At 40.4% G+C, this 19,898-nt stretch overlaps 1 protein-coding gene and 1 long non-coding RNA gene across 32 annotated transcripts; both read left to right on the top strand.

Moving 5' to 3' along the window:
• Positions 1–4,980: 4,980 nt before the first annotated feature.
• LOC127908109 (CD209 antigen-like protein E) lies at positions 4,981–9,986 on the top strand. Its single transcript, XM_052465203.1, has 3 exons — positions 4,981–5,446; positions 9,097–9,186; positions 9,440–9,986. Exons 1-3 carry the CDS (start codon positions 5,365–5,367, stop codon positions 9,979–9,981), a joined length of 714 nt encoding a protein of 237 aa, XP_052321163.1. The 5' UTR covers positions 4,981–5,364; the 3' UTR covers positions 9,982–9,986.
• Positions 9,987–10,381: 395 nt separating this feature from the next.
• On the top strand, positions 10,382–12,259 carry LOC127908057 (uncharacterized). 31 transcript variants are annotated; one of them, XR_008066087.1, is made up of 4 exons: positions 10,382–10,819; positions 10,958–10,980; positions 11,372–11,509; positions 11,556–12,259. It is a non-coding gene; the product is annotated as an uncharacterized LOC127908057 (long non-coding RNA). The 31 variants fall into 31 exon arrangements; XR_008066076.1 differs by lacking the exon at positions 10,958–10,980 and adding an exon at positions 11,142–11,187 and having other exon boundaries at positions 10,382–10,865; positions 11,395–11,509; XR_008066102.1 differs by lacking the exon at positions 10,958–10,980 and adding an exon at positions 11,050–11,118 and having other exon boundaries at positions 10,382–10,865; positions 11,464–11,509.
• Positions 12,260–19,898: the final 7,639 nt, after the last annotated feature.

Genomic DNA, 19,898 nt, shown 5'->3' with positions numbered 1-19,898 from the left:
AAACAAGTCATATCAGCACGGTTGGTTCCTGCATGAGACTGACTGATACCACACCAGGCTTCTTACCTTGAAACTGAGATACTCCTTTTGGTTCCCAGAGCAATGTTCTGGGTGTACTGGGAAAATGCTTATTCAGTGTGGATTCCAACTCACGCCCTGACCATACTAAAACAAACATAGACTGCCCACCCCAACTCACGCCCTGACCATACTAAAACAAACATAGACTGCCCACCCCAACTCACGCCCTGACCATACTAAAAAACAAACATCAGACTACCCACCCCAACTCACGCCCTGACCATACTAAAACACAGACTGCCCACCCCAACTCACACCCTGACCATACTAAAACAAACAGACTGCCCACCCCAACTCACGCCCTGACCATACTAAAACAAATACAAAAACTAAGGAACAAAGGTCAGAACGTGACAGTGAGAGTGTTGATTCCTCCCCTGTACAGTCAATCAGTTACTCGCATGAATCCAACCAAGTTGGATACTAGAAAAGCAGCATTATTCTAAACATACGAGTGGATAAACAGAGAGAAAATGTCACACTATTATATAATAGTTGATCTAACATGGAGTCTAGAAGGACTGTTCTCTACTGTATAATAGTTGATCTAACATGGAGTCTAGAAGGACTGTTCTCTACTGTATAATAGTTGATCTAACATGGAGTCTAGAAGGACTGTTCTCTACTGTATAATAGTTGATCTAACATGGAGTCTAGAAGGACTGTTCTCTACTGTATAATAGTTGATCTAACATGGAGTCTAGAAGGACTGTTCTCTACTGTATAATAGTTTATCTAACATGGAGTCTAAAGGACTGTTCTCTACTGTATAATAGTTGATCTAACATGGAGTCTAAAGGACTGTTCTCTGCTGTATAATAGTTGATCTAACATGGAGTCTAGAAGGACTGTTCTCTACTGTATAATAGTCTAACATGTTAGTCTAGTTGACTCTCTCTACATGGAGTCTGGAAGGACTGTTCTCTGCTGTATAATAGTTGATCTAACATGGAGTCTAGAAGGCCTGTTCTCTACTGTATAATAGTTGATCTAACATGGAGTCTATAATAGAAGGACTGTTCTCTACTGTATAATAGTTGATCTAACATGGAGTCTAGAAGGACTGTTCTCTACTGTATAATAGTTGATCTAACATGGAGTCTAGAAGGACTGTTCTCTACTGTATAATAGTTGATCTAACATGGAGTCTAGAAGGACTGTTCTCTCTACTGTATAATAGTTGATCTAACATGGAGTCTAGAAGGACTGTTCTCTACTGTATAATAGTTGATCTAACATGGAGTCTAGAAGGACTGTTCTCTACTGTATAATAGTTGATCTAACATGGAGTCTAGAAGGACTGTTCTCTACTGTATAATAGTTGATCTAACATGGAGTCTAGAAGGACTGTTCTCTACTGTATAATAGTTGATCTAACATGGAGTCTAGAAGGACTGTTCTCTACTGTATAATAGTTGATCTAACATGGAGTCTAGAAGGACTGTTCTCTCTGCTGTATCATATAATCTCTGACACTTTAAGACTGAAAATGTGAATGTAATATAGGTTTCAGTTAACTCTTTTTAACTCCGGATCCGGGAGAATTGTCATCAACTGACACCAATTAGCATAACACAACGGATAAAGAATATTACTAAAAAATATTAATATTCATGAAATCACAAGTGAAATGTATTGAAACACAGCTTAGCCTTTTGTTAATCACCCTGTCATCTCAGATTTTGAAATTATGCAGCCAAAGCAAGACAAGCATTTGTGTGAGTTTATCGATAGCCTAGCATAGCATTATGCTTCGCTAGCAGCAGACAACCTGGTCGCGAAAATCAGAAAAGCAATCAAATTAAATCGTTTACCTTTGATGAGCTTAGAATGTTTTCACTCACAAGACTCCCAGTTAGACAGCAAATGTTCCTTTATTCCAAATATATTATTTTTGTAGCCGAAATAACTCTGTTAGTTCTTCACGTTTGGCTGAGAATTCGACCGGAAATTGCGGTCACGACAACGCGGAAAATATTTCCAAATGAGCTCCATAATATCGACAGAAACATGGCAAACATTGTTTATAATCAATCCTCAAGGTGTTTTTCAAATATCTATTCGATAATATATCAACCGGGACAGCTGTATTTTCAGTAAGATCGGGAGGAAAAATAGCTACCTCTGTCTAGTACGCAAGAATTGAGAGCCCTCAGCCGTACACTACGCAATGTAGTCGTTTTGCTCCCTAGTTTCAAGAGGTTAGACCCATGTGCAGACTGTGTAGAGGTAACAATGTTTATTGTAACAACAGGGGCAGGCAAACGACAGGTCAAGGCAAGGCAAGGGTCGATAATCCAGAGTAGTGGGGCCAAGGTACAGGACGGCAGGCAGGCTCAGGCAGAGTGGTCAGGCAGGCGGGCTCGGAGTCAGGACAGGCAGGGGTCAAAACCAGGAGGGTGAGAAAAGAGAGACTGGAAAAAGCAGGCGCTGAGACACTAAACGCTGGTAGTCTTGAACAAACAAGATGAACTGGCACAGACAGAAAACAGGTATAAATATAAACAGGTATTAAATACCCAGGGGGTAATTGGGGAAGATGGGTGACACCTGGAGGAGGGTGGAGAAAAGCATAAGGACAAGGTGAAACAGATCAGGGCGTGACACTATATGTGTTTCACACACACACACACACACACACACACACACACACACACACACACACACACACACACACACACACACACACACACACACATTGAAAAGCACCAATGCACATAACCCGCCCACCTGAGAATCTGCTTTTCAGCCATCTATTTCCTGTGTTTCAGGTTTGCAAAATCCATGTCACTTCAATCTCTCTGGATTAATGGTGATTTTAGCATGTAAACCCTGGTGGGGAAACTCAACATCATAAAATATCAACTGAACATGTTGTTGAAAACAAATAAATGATTATAAAAATGTTTTTTTTTTTTTTTTTTTTGCAAAACTGGTGAGTCCCTGAATGACGGGTCGTCACTATTGATCGATTTCATTTTAGTACCGAGACTCTTGCTTGTCACTTAAGTCATTTAGCAGACGCTCTTATCCAGAGCGACTTACAAATTGGTGCATTCACCTTATGACATCCAGTGGAACAGCCACTTTACAATAGTGCATCTAAATCTTTTAAGGGGGGGGGGTGAGAAGGATTACTTATCCTATCCTAGGTATTCCTTAAAGAGGTGGGGTTTCAGGTGTCTCCGGAAGGTGGTGATTGACTTGTGCCTGTTGTTTAATTCCGTTAACGTTACGACCATGAAAATGTTTGTAATGACCAGAGGCTACATTTTAGTCTGGGACTTCTGACAATGAACACTCAGATTATACGTCTCATCTCGAAAACAATGTACAGTATGTTTAGACAGGTGTAATCTAGAGCCAGACTCAAACCTCAATTCACACCAAAATCTCAACTCCATTAATTATTTGTTTGTTCCAGTAGAATATTGTATGTGCTATAATTCAGTAAATATCTGATGGATTATAAAAATGATAAACGTTTGGAGTATCTTCAGCCACTGTGAGGTCTTGTGACCGTAGAATTACACACAGGACTCCTCAGACACTCGAGAAGTGAAGTGCTCTCTTCTGAGCCAGGTCTTATGCAAATGATCAACATGTAATTTACAGTACGTCATTTGCCTTTTTTCCAGTAAGAAGCATGTGACACGCTGACTCTCACACAGAGCTGTTGTCACACACTTTCACACTTCTGTACTTAGTGACACCATTACTGTCCTCTGATAAACAGAAAGTTGGTAGAAAAGTGTGCAATGCAGTTCGTGTCTCTCAACTTGTTTTGATGTAGATAGAGGATGAGGAAGAGGGAAGGAGAAGATGTGAGAGTAATTGTAGACCATAGGTTCTCTCTGAAAAAACATAGAGACATGTGAGTAACTATTATCTCTGGTGTCCATGTCACACAGGAGACAGTAAATATAAATCTCAGGCCCTCTCTGAGAAAGACAGAGACATCTCTGAGTAACTATTATGTCTGGTGTCCATGTCACAAAGGAGACATCAGTTATTATTTGTGAGTTCACAGTCTTGCATTGAGCTACTGTTCATCCTGCTGCTGTTTTCAACATCATATCAGAGTCTCAGTTTAAACCACTGCTTAAAGTGTAACAGGAAGTGGACCGCCTGAGTTTCAAAACCCTCTGAGAGATGCAGACATATTGTACATTCTGATACATATCTCTGAGTAACTCTTCTCACTGAGACAGCAGACACATTGTACATTCTGATACATATCTCTGAGTAACTCTTCTCACTGAGACAGCAGACATATTGTACATTCTAATACATATCTCTGAGTAACTCTTCTCACTGAGACAGCAGACATGAAAATAACTTTTCATGGCCATTGATGGTGTGTAAGGTGAAATGTGTTAAACTACTAAGAGTATGAAGCACAAAAACTAAACTAATATAAACTAAATATACAAACTAATCTAAACTAAATCTACACTGTGGTAAACTAAACTAATATAAACTATATATACAAACTAATCTACACTGTGTTAAACTAAACTAATCTAAACTAAATCTACACTGTGGTAAACTAAACTAATTGAAACTATATATACAAACTAATCTACACTGTGGTAAACTAAACTAATATAAACTATATATACAAACGAATCTACACTGTGTTAAACTAAACTAATATAAACTAAATATACAAACTAATCTACACTGTGGTAAACTAAACGAATATAAACTAAATATACAAACTAATCTTCACTGTGAGAAACAAACATGGTTCTCAGAAAATAAGTCTGTGGTCACATGGTGATGGTTAGTGTCGTACTATTGGTTAGACAGTTTCCCCTTTAATGAGGTTGACTGTTAAAACTGTCTCTGACATTAGACTGAGTCACACAGAGACTCCAGCTGTGCAGCGACCAGACACAAACCTACAACTGAGATAACAGCAGACTTTACAACAGTAGAAGATACAACAGTAGAAGATACAACAGTAGAAGATACAACAGTAGAAGTTTCAACAGTAGAAGATACAACAGTAGAAGTTACAACAGTAGAAGATACAACAGTAGAAGATACAACAGTAGAAGTTACAACAGTAGAAGTTTCAACAGTAGAAGATACAACAGTAGAAGATACAACAGTAGAAGTTACAACAGTAGAAGTTACAACAGTAGAAGTTACAACAGTAGAAATTACAACAGTAGAAACTACAAGAGTAGAAGTTACAACAGTAGAAATTACAACAGTAGAAACTACAAGAGTAGAAGTTACAAGAGTAGTAGACGAAGAACCTGATAAATAAATACCATGGATATTGATGATTGTATATATGCCAATCAAAGAACCATCATGTCCTGCAAGAAGGATGGAGTTGGTGATCAACGTTCAGGTAACAGCCGGTATTCATATAGGGTTTCTGAACTCCACTGAAAAAAACAGCATCAATTTCAAGCTGGTCCATGCTGGTCCGATGCATGCTGATCGAGCATGTTATGCTGGCCGTCCAGGCTTCATTGTGTTTTTGTCGTTGACCAGTCTTTGCTGTGTTTTGGAGATCAGTTTCAAGTCACAATATGCCGGCTTGCAAAATGACGTTTAATTCCTAATCCAGACAGAGTCACAAAATCTATATTCAGAATGACAGCCAGTGTTAGAATTGATGAATGAATGAGACTATCTGAACCAGGCTTCCCCAACTGGTGGCCCTTCGGCCGATTTTTTGGACCGCCGGTGGTTTTACTTGGCCCCTCAAGTTTTCTGAGCATTTTCATGAAATCAAGTGATTTTAATTTTGGAAATCTGTTTACCAAGTATTCCCACGCATGATAGACAAGCAATCAAATATAAATAACATTTATATTTAAAATTCTAATTTTGAATTGATTATGTTTTAGTGAAATATTATATATGTTTGGGCTTCTTATGGTCAATTTTGAGTCTACAAATGATTTTGAGAACAAACCGACACACGGCTGAATCTACTTGATGATCCCTGACCTAAACTATCTAAAAAATAAAAACATAAAAACATTTGACTAACGGGTGCAATAAGTCCTACTAACAGATTGGATTAGTTGACAGGCCCTGAAAGGTATTGGTACTACTAGGTGGAGCCAGTAGATCTGTCGGTTGGAGGCCTTTACACTGGTGATCGTGACCTCACTTCCTCATTCTAATGAAACATCTATTCCCGAGGAGAGAAAGGGAGGACGGGTTTGAAGGGGAGATCATGTTGGTGTCAGTTCTGTGATACCATTGGAAGGGTGACACCTGTGGGAGATGATTAACTCTTGATACTAGCCAGCTCGGATCCGGGATCGTGAATACAGCCTCAAGCTTATTACCATAACGCAACGTTAACTATTCATGAAAATCGCAAATGAAATGAAATAAATATGCTAGCTCTCAAGCTTAGCCTTTTGTTAACAACACTGTCATCTCAGATTTTCAAAATATGCTTTTCAACCATAGCAAAACAAGCATTTGTGTAACAGTATTGATAGCTAGTGTAGCATTTAGCGTAGCATTCAGCGGGCAACATTTTCACAAAAACAAGAAAAGCATTCAAATAAAATCATTTACTTTTGAAGAACTTCGGATGTTTTCAATGAGGAGACTTTCAGTTAGATAGCAAATGTTCAGTTTTTCCAAAAAGATGCTTTGTGTAGGAGAAATCACTCCGTTTTGTTCATCACTTTTGGCTACCAAAAAAAACGAAAATTCAGTCATCAAAACGCCAAACTTTTTTCCAAATTAACTCCATAATATCGACTGAAACATGGCAAACGTTGTTTAGAATCAATCCTCAAGGTGTTTTTCACATATCTTGTCAGGATTTGGCCAGGGTTGTTCCGGTTTTTGGTCACTAGATGCCCCCATTGTGCCTTTTGACCTTTTGTTTTCCCTTGATCCTCATTATTATTTGCACCTGTGCCTCGTTTCCCCTGATTGTATTTAAACCCTTTGTTTTCCTCTGTTCTTTGCTCTGTGTTTGTATGTTAGCACCCAGCCCTAGTACTCTGAGAACTCTTGTTGATCCCGGTGGACTCTCTTGTGGAATTCTGTTTTTTGTTCTTGTTTGTTTGTTTTTGAGTATCTTTTGAGGCTTTTTGTGCTTTACCTTCCACCTTGTGGATTTACCTTTTTGTTTTACCCTTTGTTCTTGTAGGATTCCTTTTGAGGTTATGGAGTTACATGTTTTCCTGAAGAACTTCACTTTTTACTTCATTAAATACACCGTCTCAAGTACGGCTGTGTCTGCCTCATCTTCTGGGTTCTGCCGACTATTCGTGGCTCAGTTGGTTAAGTGACTGTTTCTCACTCCGGAGACCCGGGTTCGTAACCGGGTCCTGACATATCTCTTCAATGATATATCGTTAGTGGAAGTCTGCTTGCTCCTCTGAATCACATGGAAGAATGCTTGCAGCTGAAGATTACGCACCAATTTCGACAAAGGACACCGGGCGGACTCCTGGTAAATGTAGTCTCTTATGGCCAATCTTCCAATGATATGCCTACAAATACGTCACGATGCTGCAGACACCTTGGGGAACTGCAGAAAGTGTAGGCTCGTTCCTGGCGCATTCACAGCCATATAAGGAGACAATGGAAAACAGCGCCTCGAAAATTTTGCTCACTTCCTGTTTGAAGTTTTATCTTGGTTTCGCCTGTAGCATCAGTTCTGTGGCACTCACAGATAATCTTTGCAGTTTTGGAAACGTCAGTGTTTTATTTCCAAAGCTGTCAATTATATGCGTAGTCAAGCATCTTTTCGTGACAAAATATCTTGTTTAAAACGGGAACGTTTTTTTATCCAAAAATGAAATACTGCCCCTAGAGTCTCAAGAGATTATAGAGGATGAGTGGGGTCAGAAGGGAGTGGGATGATCCAGTGTTGACGAGGTGGTAGGATGTGGCAGTAACAGAAGAGAAGAAGTTAGAGATGATCGCCAAAGCATTTATCCAAGTGCAAAGCTCTGTAAATTTGTCCGAGGGGGCAGAGGGGGAGAGAGAGAACGAGAGAGGAGCATCCTGGAGTGCAGAACAGGAGGGAGGATGTAAATGATGAATGGACCATTTACCATGGTAGAGATGAAAAGGGCAATAGGTAAGACTGGGTTAACTTCACCTGGGAAAGATGAGGTGTGCTATGTTATGTTGGCCCGTCTTAGTAATGAGTTAGTAACATAGTTACTTAGTAACGATGGATAAGGTTTTGTTGTTGAACAACAGAGTTTAGAAGGAAACTACCTGGCAGCTGGAAGGAGGCAATAGGTACCAATCAGGAAGACAGGCCAACAAGCTATCTGTCACGCCCTGACCTTAGAGATCCTTCATTCTCTATTTTGGGTCTGGGTGTGACTAGGGTGGGCATTCTAGTTTCTTTATTTCTAGGTTGGCCTGGTATGGTTCCCAATCAGAGGCAGCTGTCTATCGTTGTCTTTGATTGGAGATCATACTTAGGCACCTTTTTCCCACCTGTTGGTTGTGGGATCTTGTTTTTGTATTGTTGCCTTTGAGCGTGACAAAGCTGCACATTCGTTTCTTTGTCCTTTATTGTTTTTGTGTCGGTTCTCATAAATAAAAATGATAAATTGGACAGTGTAGTTAGATGAACAAGAATTTAAGCTTTCTGCCAATATCAGATATGTCTATGTCCCGGGAAATGTTCTTGTTATTTACAACCTCATGCTAATCGCATTAGCCTACATTAGCTCAACCGTCCCGTGGAAGGGACACAGATCCCCAAAAAATGTCTTTAACGTCACACAACGAATGCTGGTCACCTGCAAAAACACAACAAAGGCTGGTCACCAGTGAAAACACAACGAAGGCTGGTCACCTGCCGATGCTGGTCAATGACGTTTTTTCCACAGGGGCTGCAACTCAAGCAACAGAACATTTGAGGTACCAGAACTCAGTTGTTGTGTTGTGGGCCAAGTCAAGCTTGTCTATTTTACTCAGTGCTTGACAGAGCTACTCTACACAAATAAACACAAATACATGATACAGTTCTTATGACAATAATTTGTGCTTCAGTGTGGAAGAGAAGTTTCCTAGCTGCTGCAGTGTGTCTGGGGCTGCTGTGTGTTCTCCTATTGGCTGGGATCATAGGCCTGTTACTCTACCGTGAGTTTGATATGTTCTCACTCCAATGTTCTTAATAATCTGTGGTGTAATGAACAATGATTGGGGTCAATTCCATTTTCATTTCAGTCAAATCAGAAAGTAAACCAAATTCCAAATGTTCCCCATTGAAACATTGAAGAGAATTGTAATTGTAATTCCAGTGTACTTCCTGAATTGACTGGAATTGAAATGCAACTGACCCCAACCCTGGAGATGTCTGATTAACTTGGTCGTTGATTGTATTATTTCACAGAGAGAAACCTATTGAACAGTTACAACAACCTGACTGCAGAGAGAGACCAGCTACAGACCAGTTTCAACACCCTGACCAAAGAGAGAGACCAGCTACAGACCAGCTACAACAACCTGACCAAAGAGAGAGACCAGCTACAGACCTGTAATAAATATGGCACATGTCCCCAAGACTGGATAAGGTCTTGCTGCAGTTGTTACTACATCTCCCCTGATGAGAAAACGTGGGAAGACAGCAGAAAGGACTGTCAGACGAGAGGAGCAAACCTGGTGATCATCAACAGCAGAGAGGAACAGGCTTTCATCAAAGCGTTCAACAAAAGAGCCTGGTTTGGTCTGACGGACAAAGAAGTTGAGGGAACCTGGAGATGGGTGGACGACACACCACTGACCACAAGTTACTGGACCAAAGGGGAGCCAAATGATTTGAAAGGAGAAGACTGCGCTTTGGTTGATAACACTCAAAAGGACCCAGTAGTGGCTTGGAATGATGTGCCATGTAACCACACAAATAGTTGGATCTGTGAAAGGCAGGTGTGTTAAGTCTATCAATAACAGGTTGAGGTTGGGAAGAACTTGGGGGGGGGCTGGGGTTGGGGAGGGTTGGGAAGAGCTTGGGGGAGCTGGGGTTGGGGAGGGTTGGAAAGAGATTGGTGGGGCTTGGGGGGTTGGGGAGGGTTGGGGTTGGGAAGAGCTTGGGGAGGGCTAGGGTTGGGAAGTGATTGGGGAGGGGTTGGGAAGAGCTTGGGGAGGGCCGGGGTTGGGAAGTGCTTGGGGAGGGCTGGTGTTGGGAATAGCTTGGGGAGGGCTGGTGTTGGGAAGTGCTTGGGGAGGGCTGGTGGTGAGAAGAGCTTGGGCTGGGGTTGGGAAGAACTTGGGGAGGGCTGGGGTTGGGAAGAGCTTGGAGAGGGATGGGGTTGGGAAGAGCTTGGGGAGGGCTGGGTCGGTGGATAAGGGATATGAAGGGACAGTGCAGCAAACCTGACCAACTGATCTAATTGATCAGTTCATTGATTGCTGGAAATCAGGAATTCCAGGAATTCCTACCTCTGGGCTAAGGTGAAGGCTGGGTTGAGATCCATGGGGTTGAGTGGTGATGATGGCTGGGTGGAGGCCAATGGTTATGTGAATGTTGGAGGGAAGGAGGGATCAATACCAGGGGTGATGGAGGGGTGGATGCTGAGGTTGTTGGATTTGGTGGAGGCTGTGGTAAGACTGTGGAGGAGTAGGGGTGGATACTAAGGGTGTTTGGTGGAGTGGAGGATGGGGAAGGCATGAGGGAGTAGGGGTAGATTCTGAGTTCAGCTACATTCTACAGTAGGTTACTCTCCCATAAGTTGACTGTTCAGCTACTGTAGGTTACTCTCCCATGCTAGTGTAGGTTACTCTCCCATCCTACTTTAGGTTACTCTCCTATGCTACTGTAGGTTACTCTCCCATGCTACTGTAGGTTACTATCCCATGCTACTGTAGGTTACTCTCCCATGCTACTGTAGGTTACTCGCCCATGCTACTGTAGGTTACTCTCCTATGCTACTGTAGGTGACTCTCCCATGCTACTGTAGGTTACTCTCCCATGCTAGTGTAGGTTACTCTCCCATCCTACTTTAGGTTACTCTCCTATGCTACTGTAGGTGACTCTCCCATGCTACTGTAGGTTACTCTCCCATGCTACTGTAGGTGACTCTCCCATGCTACTGTAGGTGACTCTCCCATGCTACTGTAGGTTACTCTCCCATGCTACTGTAGGTGACTCTCCCATGCTAGTGTAGGTTACTCTCCCATCCTACTTTAGGTTACTCTCCTATGTTACTGTAGGTGACTCTCCCATGCTAGTGTAGGTTACTCTCCCATCCTACTTTAGGTTACTCTCCTATGCTACTGTAGGTGACTCTCCCATGCTACTGTAGGTTACTCGCCCATGTTACTGTAGGTTACTCTCCCATGCTACTGTAGGTTACTCTCCCATCTTACTGTAGGTTACTCTCCCATCTTACTGTAGGTTACTCTCCCATGCTACTGTAGGTTACTCTCCCATGCTACTGTAGGTTACTCTCCCATGCTACTGTAGGTTACTCTCCCATGCTATTGTAGGTTACTCTCCCATGCTACTGTAGGTTACTCTCCCATGCTACTGTAGGTTACTCTCCCATGCTACTGTAGGTTACTCTCCCATGCTACTGTAGGTTACTCTCCCATGCTACTGTAGGTTACTCTCCCATGCTACTGTAGGTTACTCTCCCATGCTACTGTAGGTTACTCTCCCATGCTACTGTAGGTTACTCTCCCATGCTACTGTAGGTTACTCTCCCATGCTACTGTAGGTTACTCTCCCATGCTACTGTAGGTTACTCTCCCATGCTACTGTAGGTTACTCTCCCATGCTACTGTAGGTTACTCTCCCATGCTACTGTAGGTTACTCTCCCATGCTACAGTAGGTTAATATCTCAATTGTATCATAATAACTATTGTCTGGTGTGGGATGTGCAGTTGCGTAGTGCAGAGAATAACATGTACTGATGTAGATTGGAACAAACCATCTACGTAATGTTGATGTGTACGTTTTTAAATGTTATTATTACTCTTGTTTTTTTCAAGTTGTGTATGTCTCTGCTGTCGTAAAGGAATATAACTTTCCAGGTGAAATGTATCTTTGGAGAAAGTGAAGTGTTTGTGGCTTTCACTTAAAAAAATAATATTTTGCTTGCTTGAAAACCGTGCTTACAAATGAATGGTGAATATAGCCTTTTGCTTATCCATGTGTTAATGTAGTCACTGTGGGTGTGAGGTAGCAGTAATAAAATGCTGTTTTATAACATATACTTAGCTTGTGTTTCTGTCGACTACCATTACCCATGTTTATTCTTTGTCCTGTCTTCTAATACCGGCCCTCTTCACTTCCTGTCTTCTAATACCGGCCCTCTTCACTTCCTGTCTTCTAAGCATGGTCCTCTTCACTTCCTGTCTTCTAAGCATGGTCCTCTTCACTTCCTGTCTTCGAAGCACGGTCCTCTTCACTTACTTTCATGATTCTTAATTCAAGGTGAGTGTTCAGAGGAGACTGTGTGAATCAGGCCTGCGTGGTCAAATTGCTGCAAAGAAACCACTACTAAAAGACACCAATAAGAAGAAGATACTTTTTTGGGCCAAGAATCATGAGCAATGGACATTAGACTGGTGGAAATCTGTCCTTTGAGATTTTTGGTTCTAACCGCTGTGTTATTTTGAGATGCAGAGTAGGTGAATGGATGGTCTCTGCATGTATGGTTCCCACCATGAATTATGGAGGAGGAGGTGTGATGGAGTTGGGGTGCTTTGCTGGTGACACTGTCAGTGATTTATTAGGATTCAAGGCACAGTTAACCAGCATGTTTACCCCAGCATTCTGCAGCGATACAGCATCCCGTATGATTTGCGCTTAGTGGGACTATCATTTGTATTTCAACAAGACAATGACTTAAAACACTTCTCTTATAAAGGCTATTTGACCAGGAAGGAGAGTGATGTAGTTCTGCATTAGATGACCTGGCCTCCACAATCACCTGACCTCAACACAATTGAGATGGTTTGTGATGAGTTGGACTGCAGAGTGAAGGAAAATCAGTCAACAAGTGCTCAGAATATGTGGGAACTCCTTCCAGACTGTTGGAAAAGCATTCCTCATGAAGCTGGTTGAGAGAATGCCGAGAATGTGTAAAGCTGTCATCAAGGCAAATGGTGGCTACTTTTGAAGAATCTCAAATATATTTTTAATTTGTTTAACACTTTTTTTGGTTACTACATGATCCCATATGTGTTATTTCATCGTTTTGATGTCTTCACTATTATTCTACAATGTAGAAAATAGTACAAATAAAGCAAACCCTGGAATGAGTATGTGTGAACAAACGTTTGACTGCTACAGTATGATCTTACGCAAGGAATGTGATCAATATGTACAGAAATATATATATATATATATATTACTGTAATATATATATATATATATATATATATATATATATATATATATATATATATTACTGTAATTACACACAATATTCAATTAGGAGAAAAAAAACTATAATTTCGACATTTTGAAACCCTAAAAGAGGAGACTGTGGATTCAGAAATATTCCATTTAAAGTAGTTTCCTCTCATTGTCCCTCCCCTGCGTGACGTCAGGACCGTTTCTACTCCGATGTATCTCACAGAAGTAAAAAAGGAAAGTCCAACTTGTACAAAATGAACAGCAACTGTTTGTTTTTGTTGTCTCAGCTGTCCATATATTGCTGCGGTTCTGATCCGGGTCTTAACTACGGGCTTATGAATGTTATATTACATTCAATGTCAATATTGTGAACCTATGTCATATACTTTTTTACCTCCTGTTTCAGGAAGTGATGTCACTGAGTACTGCCCCTTAATATAGGAACCTTCCAGCCCCACCTGGTCCTATATTCAACCTAAAGGTTGAAGCGCTGTTATAATAAATCCCCTGGGATCATGAGGAGCAGTGTGCTGTGTTTTCCTTCCAGCCCCACCTGGTCCTATATTCAACCTAAAGGTTGAAGCGCTGTTATAATAAATCCCCTGGGATCATGAGGAGCAGTGTGCTGTGTTTTCCTTCCAGCCCCACCTGGTCCTATATTCAACCTAAAGGTTGAAGCGCTGTTATAATAAATCCCCTGGGATCATGAGGAGCAGTGTGCTGTGTTTTCCTTCCAGCCCCACCTGGTCCTATATTCAACCTAAAGGTTGAAACGCTGTTATAATAAATCCCCTGGGATCATGAGGAGCAGTGTGCTGTGTTTTCCTTCCAGCCCCACCTGGTCCTATATTCAACCTAAAGGTTGAAGCGCTGTTATAATAAATCCCCTGGGATCATGAGGAGCAGTGTGCTGTGTTTTCCTTCCAGCCCCACCTGGTCCTATATTCAACCTAAAGGTTGAAGCGCTGTTATAATAAATCCCCTGGGATCATGAGGAGCAGTGTGCTGTGTTTTCCTTCCTGTTTTCCATGAGTTTTGCCTACAACTCCAGCACCTGAGGAAAGTACCTGGATGTGCGTAGTGATCTTCAGCTTTTGTTTAAGCGGTGGCGCCACCTACTGGCCTCTGTCATCAACACTTTTCTTCCAGTGGGTGAGGCGGTTCAGGGAGTGCCATTTGTTGGCTGGAATGGAACCGTTTGTATTGCCTCAAATATATAGTATCGTACATGAAATCAAATGGTAAAATGTAGGCTATTTCGGAGCATACTCAATATATCACCCGTCCTTCTGTAGCTCAGTTGGTAGAGCATGGCGCTTGTAACGCCAGGGTAGTGGGTTCGATTCCCAGGGACCACCCATACGTAGAATGTATGCACACATGACTGTAAGTCGCTTTGGATAAAAGCGTCTGCTAAATGGCATATATATTTATATTTGATATTTTATCATGAATCTACTTAAACTGTACATGATTAGATGTTGGCCTATCACTTGTGTGTCATCGGCAAAATATTGTAAATGGATGTGGTTGTATTGTTTATAAATGAGCAAATAAATTAAATTAAAATCTCAACAAATGTATGTTATTTATAGAAACAACAAAAACAGCTTGCGGCCTCTGGCTGGCTGTGGTTCGCTGGAAGGAGGAGGAGCCTAATTTGAGATGAGAGAAATTCATGGCTGTTGTCTTTCAAATTGACTCGTAGCTAAATGGCTTGTCTAGGCCTTACAGCTGTCCTCTGAGCGGACGCTAAACGCCAGAGATGCAAAAGTGGTCCCCCGAGTGCCTATAGCAGTCCTCTGAATGGGGGTTATTGTTTGCTATCTGGGAAAATACATTCTCTGTATTTAATATACCCCTACTAATACATTGACTTGTGTTTCAAAATATACTTTTTAAAACATTTCAAATTTAAAAGTTAACAAAAATAAATAAATACAAAAATAAGGAAGCCTATTTTTAACCCTTAAATAGCTAAATGAACCAGCATGAACCAGATCAGCAATCTCAATACTGAGCGAGTTAGCTGCTGAGCTTTAAAGCTAATAGCAATCCATATAGGTTTAACAAGCAAGTGTTAGCGCCGTTAGCTTAGCATTAGCGTGTTTAGTCTCTCTCTAAACAACTTGTTCATAAATCACACTTGGGTGGAGAGATGTCAAGGCCTTTCCAACATAAATGAGGTAGAAAATAAACCAAAATATTATTTTAGATGAGCTATACATCAAAAAGTTTAAAACATATTATTAGCAGATGCCATTCTGTCTGTTATTCTACTGGTTAGCCTAGCCGCTAACCCATTCATCGCTAATGGTGAGATCACTAACAGTTTTCACTCGATCAATATACACATTTAAACATTACAAGATAGATCATGTAATTGTGGACACTTCATACCTGGTAAACAGGGGAGACAGTAGGAAAAGTTAAGTTGTCACATGCTATTAAGTTGTCTTCCTCTGGTGTTAGACGGGAGATGCAACCACTGCACTCACCCCCTAACAGCGCCCCCTGCTGGCTGCAACAGCCATAAACAATTCCAAATGGAAACCTTTGGAGAACTCCCTCAAAATAGGAGTGGATTGCAACAGACACTAGTATTACAGACCCTACGACCTGGGATTTACTAAGATCTTCTAGGTAGAAGAACACCCTACAGTATTATAGACACTATGACCTGGGATTTACTATGGTCTTCTATGTAGAAGAACCCCTTACAGTATTATAGACACTATGTCCTGGGATTTACTATGGTCTATGTAGAAGAACCCCTTACAGTATTATAGACACTATGTCCTGGGATTTACTATGGTCTATGTAGAAGAACCCCTTACAGTATTATAGACACTATGACCTGGGATTTACTATGATCTATGTAGAAGAACCCCTTACAGTATTATAGACACTATGTCCTGGGATTTACTATGGTCTATGTAGAAGAACCCCTTACAGTATTATAGACACTATGTCCTGGGATTTACTATGGTCTATGTAGAAGAACCCCTTACAGTATTATAGACACTATGACCTGGGATTTACTATGGTCTATGTAGAAGAACCCCTTACAGTATTATAGACACTATGTCCTGGGATTTACTATAGTCTATGTATAAGAACCCCTTTCCTTCTAACGACTCTTGTGTGGCTTGTGAGGTCATAGAGCAAAACATGTTAGATGTTTGTGAGTCTCAGATTGTCCTCGGTCGCTGTTAATAGCTTGTTGCTCAAACCTTTCGGATTCTACAGTTTTTTTTGTTGTTGTGTAAAAGACCCCATCAATCACACAGGCTAATGGTTTTGTGTAAAATACCATGTTTATCACACAGACTAATGGCTATGTGTAAAAGACCCCATTAATCACATAGCTTAACTTCTTATGGCTGGGGGCAGTATTGAGTAACTTGGATGAATAAGTTGTCCAAACTAAACGGCCTACTCCCCAGTTTCAGATGCTAATATAGGCATATTATTATTAGTTTTGGTTAGAAAACACTCTAAAGTTTCCATAACTGTCAACATATGGTCTGTGAGTATAACAGAAGTGATATTGCAGACGAAACCCTGAGGAAAATCAAACCAGGAAGAGGCTTCTATTTTGAAAACGTCATGTTCCATAGCCTCCCTTTGCTCCATTTGACAGGGATATCAACCAGATTCCTTTTCCTATCGCTTCCTCAAGGTGTCAACAGTCTTTAGACATAGTTTCAGGCTTTTATTTTGAAAAATGAGCGAGAAAGATAACATCGCGTCATTGTATGGCCGGGTGCCAGTAGTGTTTTGTATGTGCAACAGAGTTTGGGCAGCCATTGCCTTTCCCTCTCCTACTGAAAAAGAGAGTTGGGGTTGATATATTATCGATTATATATTTTAAAAACAACCTGAGGATTGATTATAAAAAAACATTTTCTGTGGACATTACGGATACTATTTGGAATTTGTCTGCGTTGTGGTGACCGCTCTTTCCTGTGGATTTCTGAACATAACGCGACAAACAAACGGAGGTATTTTAAATATAAAAATAATCTTTATGGAACAAAAGGAACATTTATTGTGTAACTGGGAGTCTCGTGAGTGAAAACATCTGAAGATCATCAAAGGTAAACGATTAATTTGATTGCTTTTCTGATCTTCGTGACCATGCTACTTGATGCTAGGTGTTCATAATGTTTTATCGTGCGATTGATTAACTTACACAAACGCTTGGATTGCTTTTCGCTGTAAATCATATTTTCAAAATCTGACACGACAGGTGGATTAACAAAAGGCTAAGCTGTGTTTTGTTATATTACACTTGCGATTTCATGAATATAAATATTTTTAGAAACATTATTTGAATGTGGCGCTATGCTATTCAGCGGTTGTTGATGAACATTATCCCGTTATGGCTGCAGGGGCAGTATTGAGTAGCTTGGCTGAAAGGTGCCCATATCAAACAGTGTTTTTTTTTTTTAATCTGACACAGCGGTTACATTAAGGAGAGGTATATCTATAATTCCATGAGTATAACTTGTATTATCATCTACACTTATGATGAGTATTTCTGTTGAATGATGTCACTTCATGTTTTTGGAACTAGTGAATCTAACGTGCCTATGTAAACTCAGATCGTTTTGATATAAATATGAACATTATCAAACAAAACATGCATGTATTGTGTAACATGAAGTCCTATGAGTGTCATCTGATGAAGATAATTCAAGGTTAGTGATGAATTTTATCTCTATTTCTGTTTTTTTCTGAATGCTATATTTAGCTGGAAAATGGCTGTGCTTATTGTGGTTTTGGTGGAGACCTTTAACATAATCGTTTGTAGTGTTTTCGCTGAAAAGCCTATTTGAAATCGGACACTTTGGTGGGATTAACAACGAAAATAAATGGTACAACACAGAAGTCTGTAGATCAAACACAATATGCACTTGGCTGCAGTCAGGACTTTGGCCTCATGGATGGAATGGAATTCAAATGTTTCTTTTTTTTTTACGCAGAAGATCCTGTTTCTATGTGAAATAGTTTGTTGTATTTCAGTCTTCTGTGATATATATATAAAAAATGTAAATGCAAACTCAATATGTGATACATTTCAACTCTGTATCTGACTTGATATCCAGGTGTCTTTCTATGTTTAACCAGGTGTCTTTCTATGTTTAACCAGGTGTCTTTCTATGTTTAACCAGGTGTCTTTCTATGTTTAACCAGGTGTCTTTCTATGTTTAACCAGGTGTCTTTCTATGTTTAACCAGGTGTCTTTCTATGTTTAACCAGGTGTCTTTCTATGTTTAACCAGGTGTCTTTCTATGTTTAACCAGGTGTCTTTCTATCTTTAACCAGGTGTCTTTCTATCTTTAACCAGGTGTGTGAGGTGTACACTTTTGTGTCAAAGTAAATTTAGGGTAGGGTAGGGGGCACTATTTTCACCTCCGGATGAAAAACGTACCCAAAGTAATCTGCCTGATACTCAGGCTCAGAACCCAGGATATGCATTTAATTGGTAGATTTGTATAGAAAACACTCTAAAGTTTCCAAACCTGTTACACTAATGTCTGTGAGTATAACAGAACTGATTTGTCAGGAGAAAACCTGAGAGGAATCGGGATTTCTTTTATATTTGTAGTTTTCTATTTAATGCCATTACAGTTTCCATTGACTTAGGACTCAAATTGCAGTTCCCATGCCTTCCACTAGATGTCAAGAGTCTTTAGAAATTGTTTCAGGCTTGTATTCTGAAAAATGAGAGAGTAAGAGCAGTCTGAATGAGTGGACACTACAGTGTCCCAGAGGTTTTTCAGTGTGCACGACCGAGAGTGCGCCTTTCTTGTTAACCTTTTATATTGACAACGTTATTTTCCGGTTGGAATATTATCGATTATTTAGGTTAAAAACAACCTGAGGATTAATTACTAACATCGTTTGACATGTTTCTACGAACTTTACGGATACTATTTGGATTTTTCGTCTGTCTGTTGTGACTGCGTTTGAGCCTGTGGATTACTGAACAAAACACGCCAACAAAACAGAGTTTTATGGGAAATAAACAGACACTTTATCGAACAAAACAACTATTTATTGAGTAAATGGGAGTCTTGTGAGTGCAACCATATGAAGATCATCAAAGTGTTTAATTTTATCTCTATTTCTGACTATTGTAACTCCTCTACTTGGCTGCTAAATGTTTGTAATGATTTGTCTGCTGGGCTCTGTTCTCAGATAATCGCATGGTTTGCTTTCGCCGTAAAGCTTTTTGAAATCTGACAGCGTGGTTGGATTAACAAGAAGTTCATCTTCCGATGTATAACACTTGTATGTTTCATTAATTTTTATAACGAATATTTCTGTTTTTGAGTTTGGCGCTTTTGGCGCTCTCTCACACACACAGTCATAGTAACCGCGCCACATACATTGGGTGGGAATATCCTTTTTAATGTCTCTGATATCAAATAAATAACAGTCAACTATTAACTGTCATTTTCAAGCTATAACTTAAACTCA

Source organism: Oncorhynchus keta, chromosome 16 (assembly GCF_023373465.1).
Source record: "Oncorhynchus keta strain PuntledgeMale-10-30-2019 chromosome 16, Oket_V2, whole genome shotgun sequence".
In the NCBI taxonomy this organism is placed as follows: Eukaryota; Metazoa; Chordata; class Actinopteri; order Salmoniformes; family Salmonidae; genus Oncorhynchus; species Oncorhynchus keta.
This window is presented reverse-complemented; position numbering and strand designations above follow the sequence as displayed.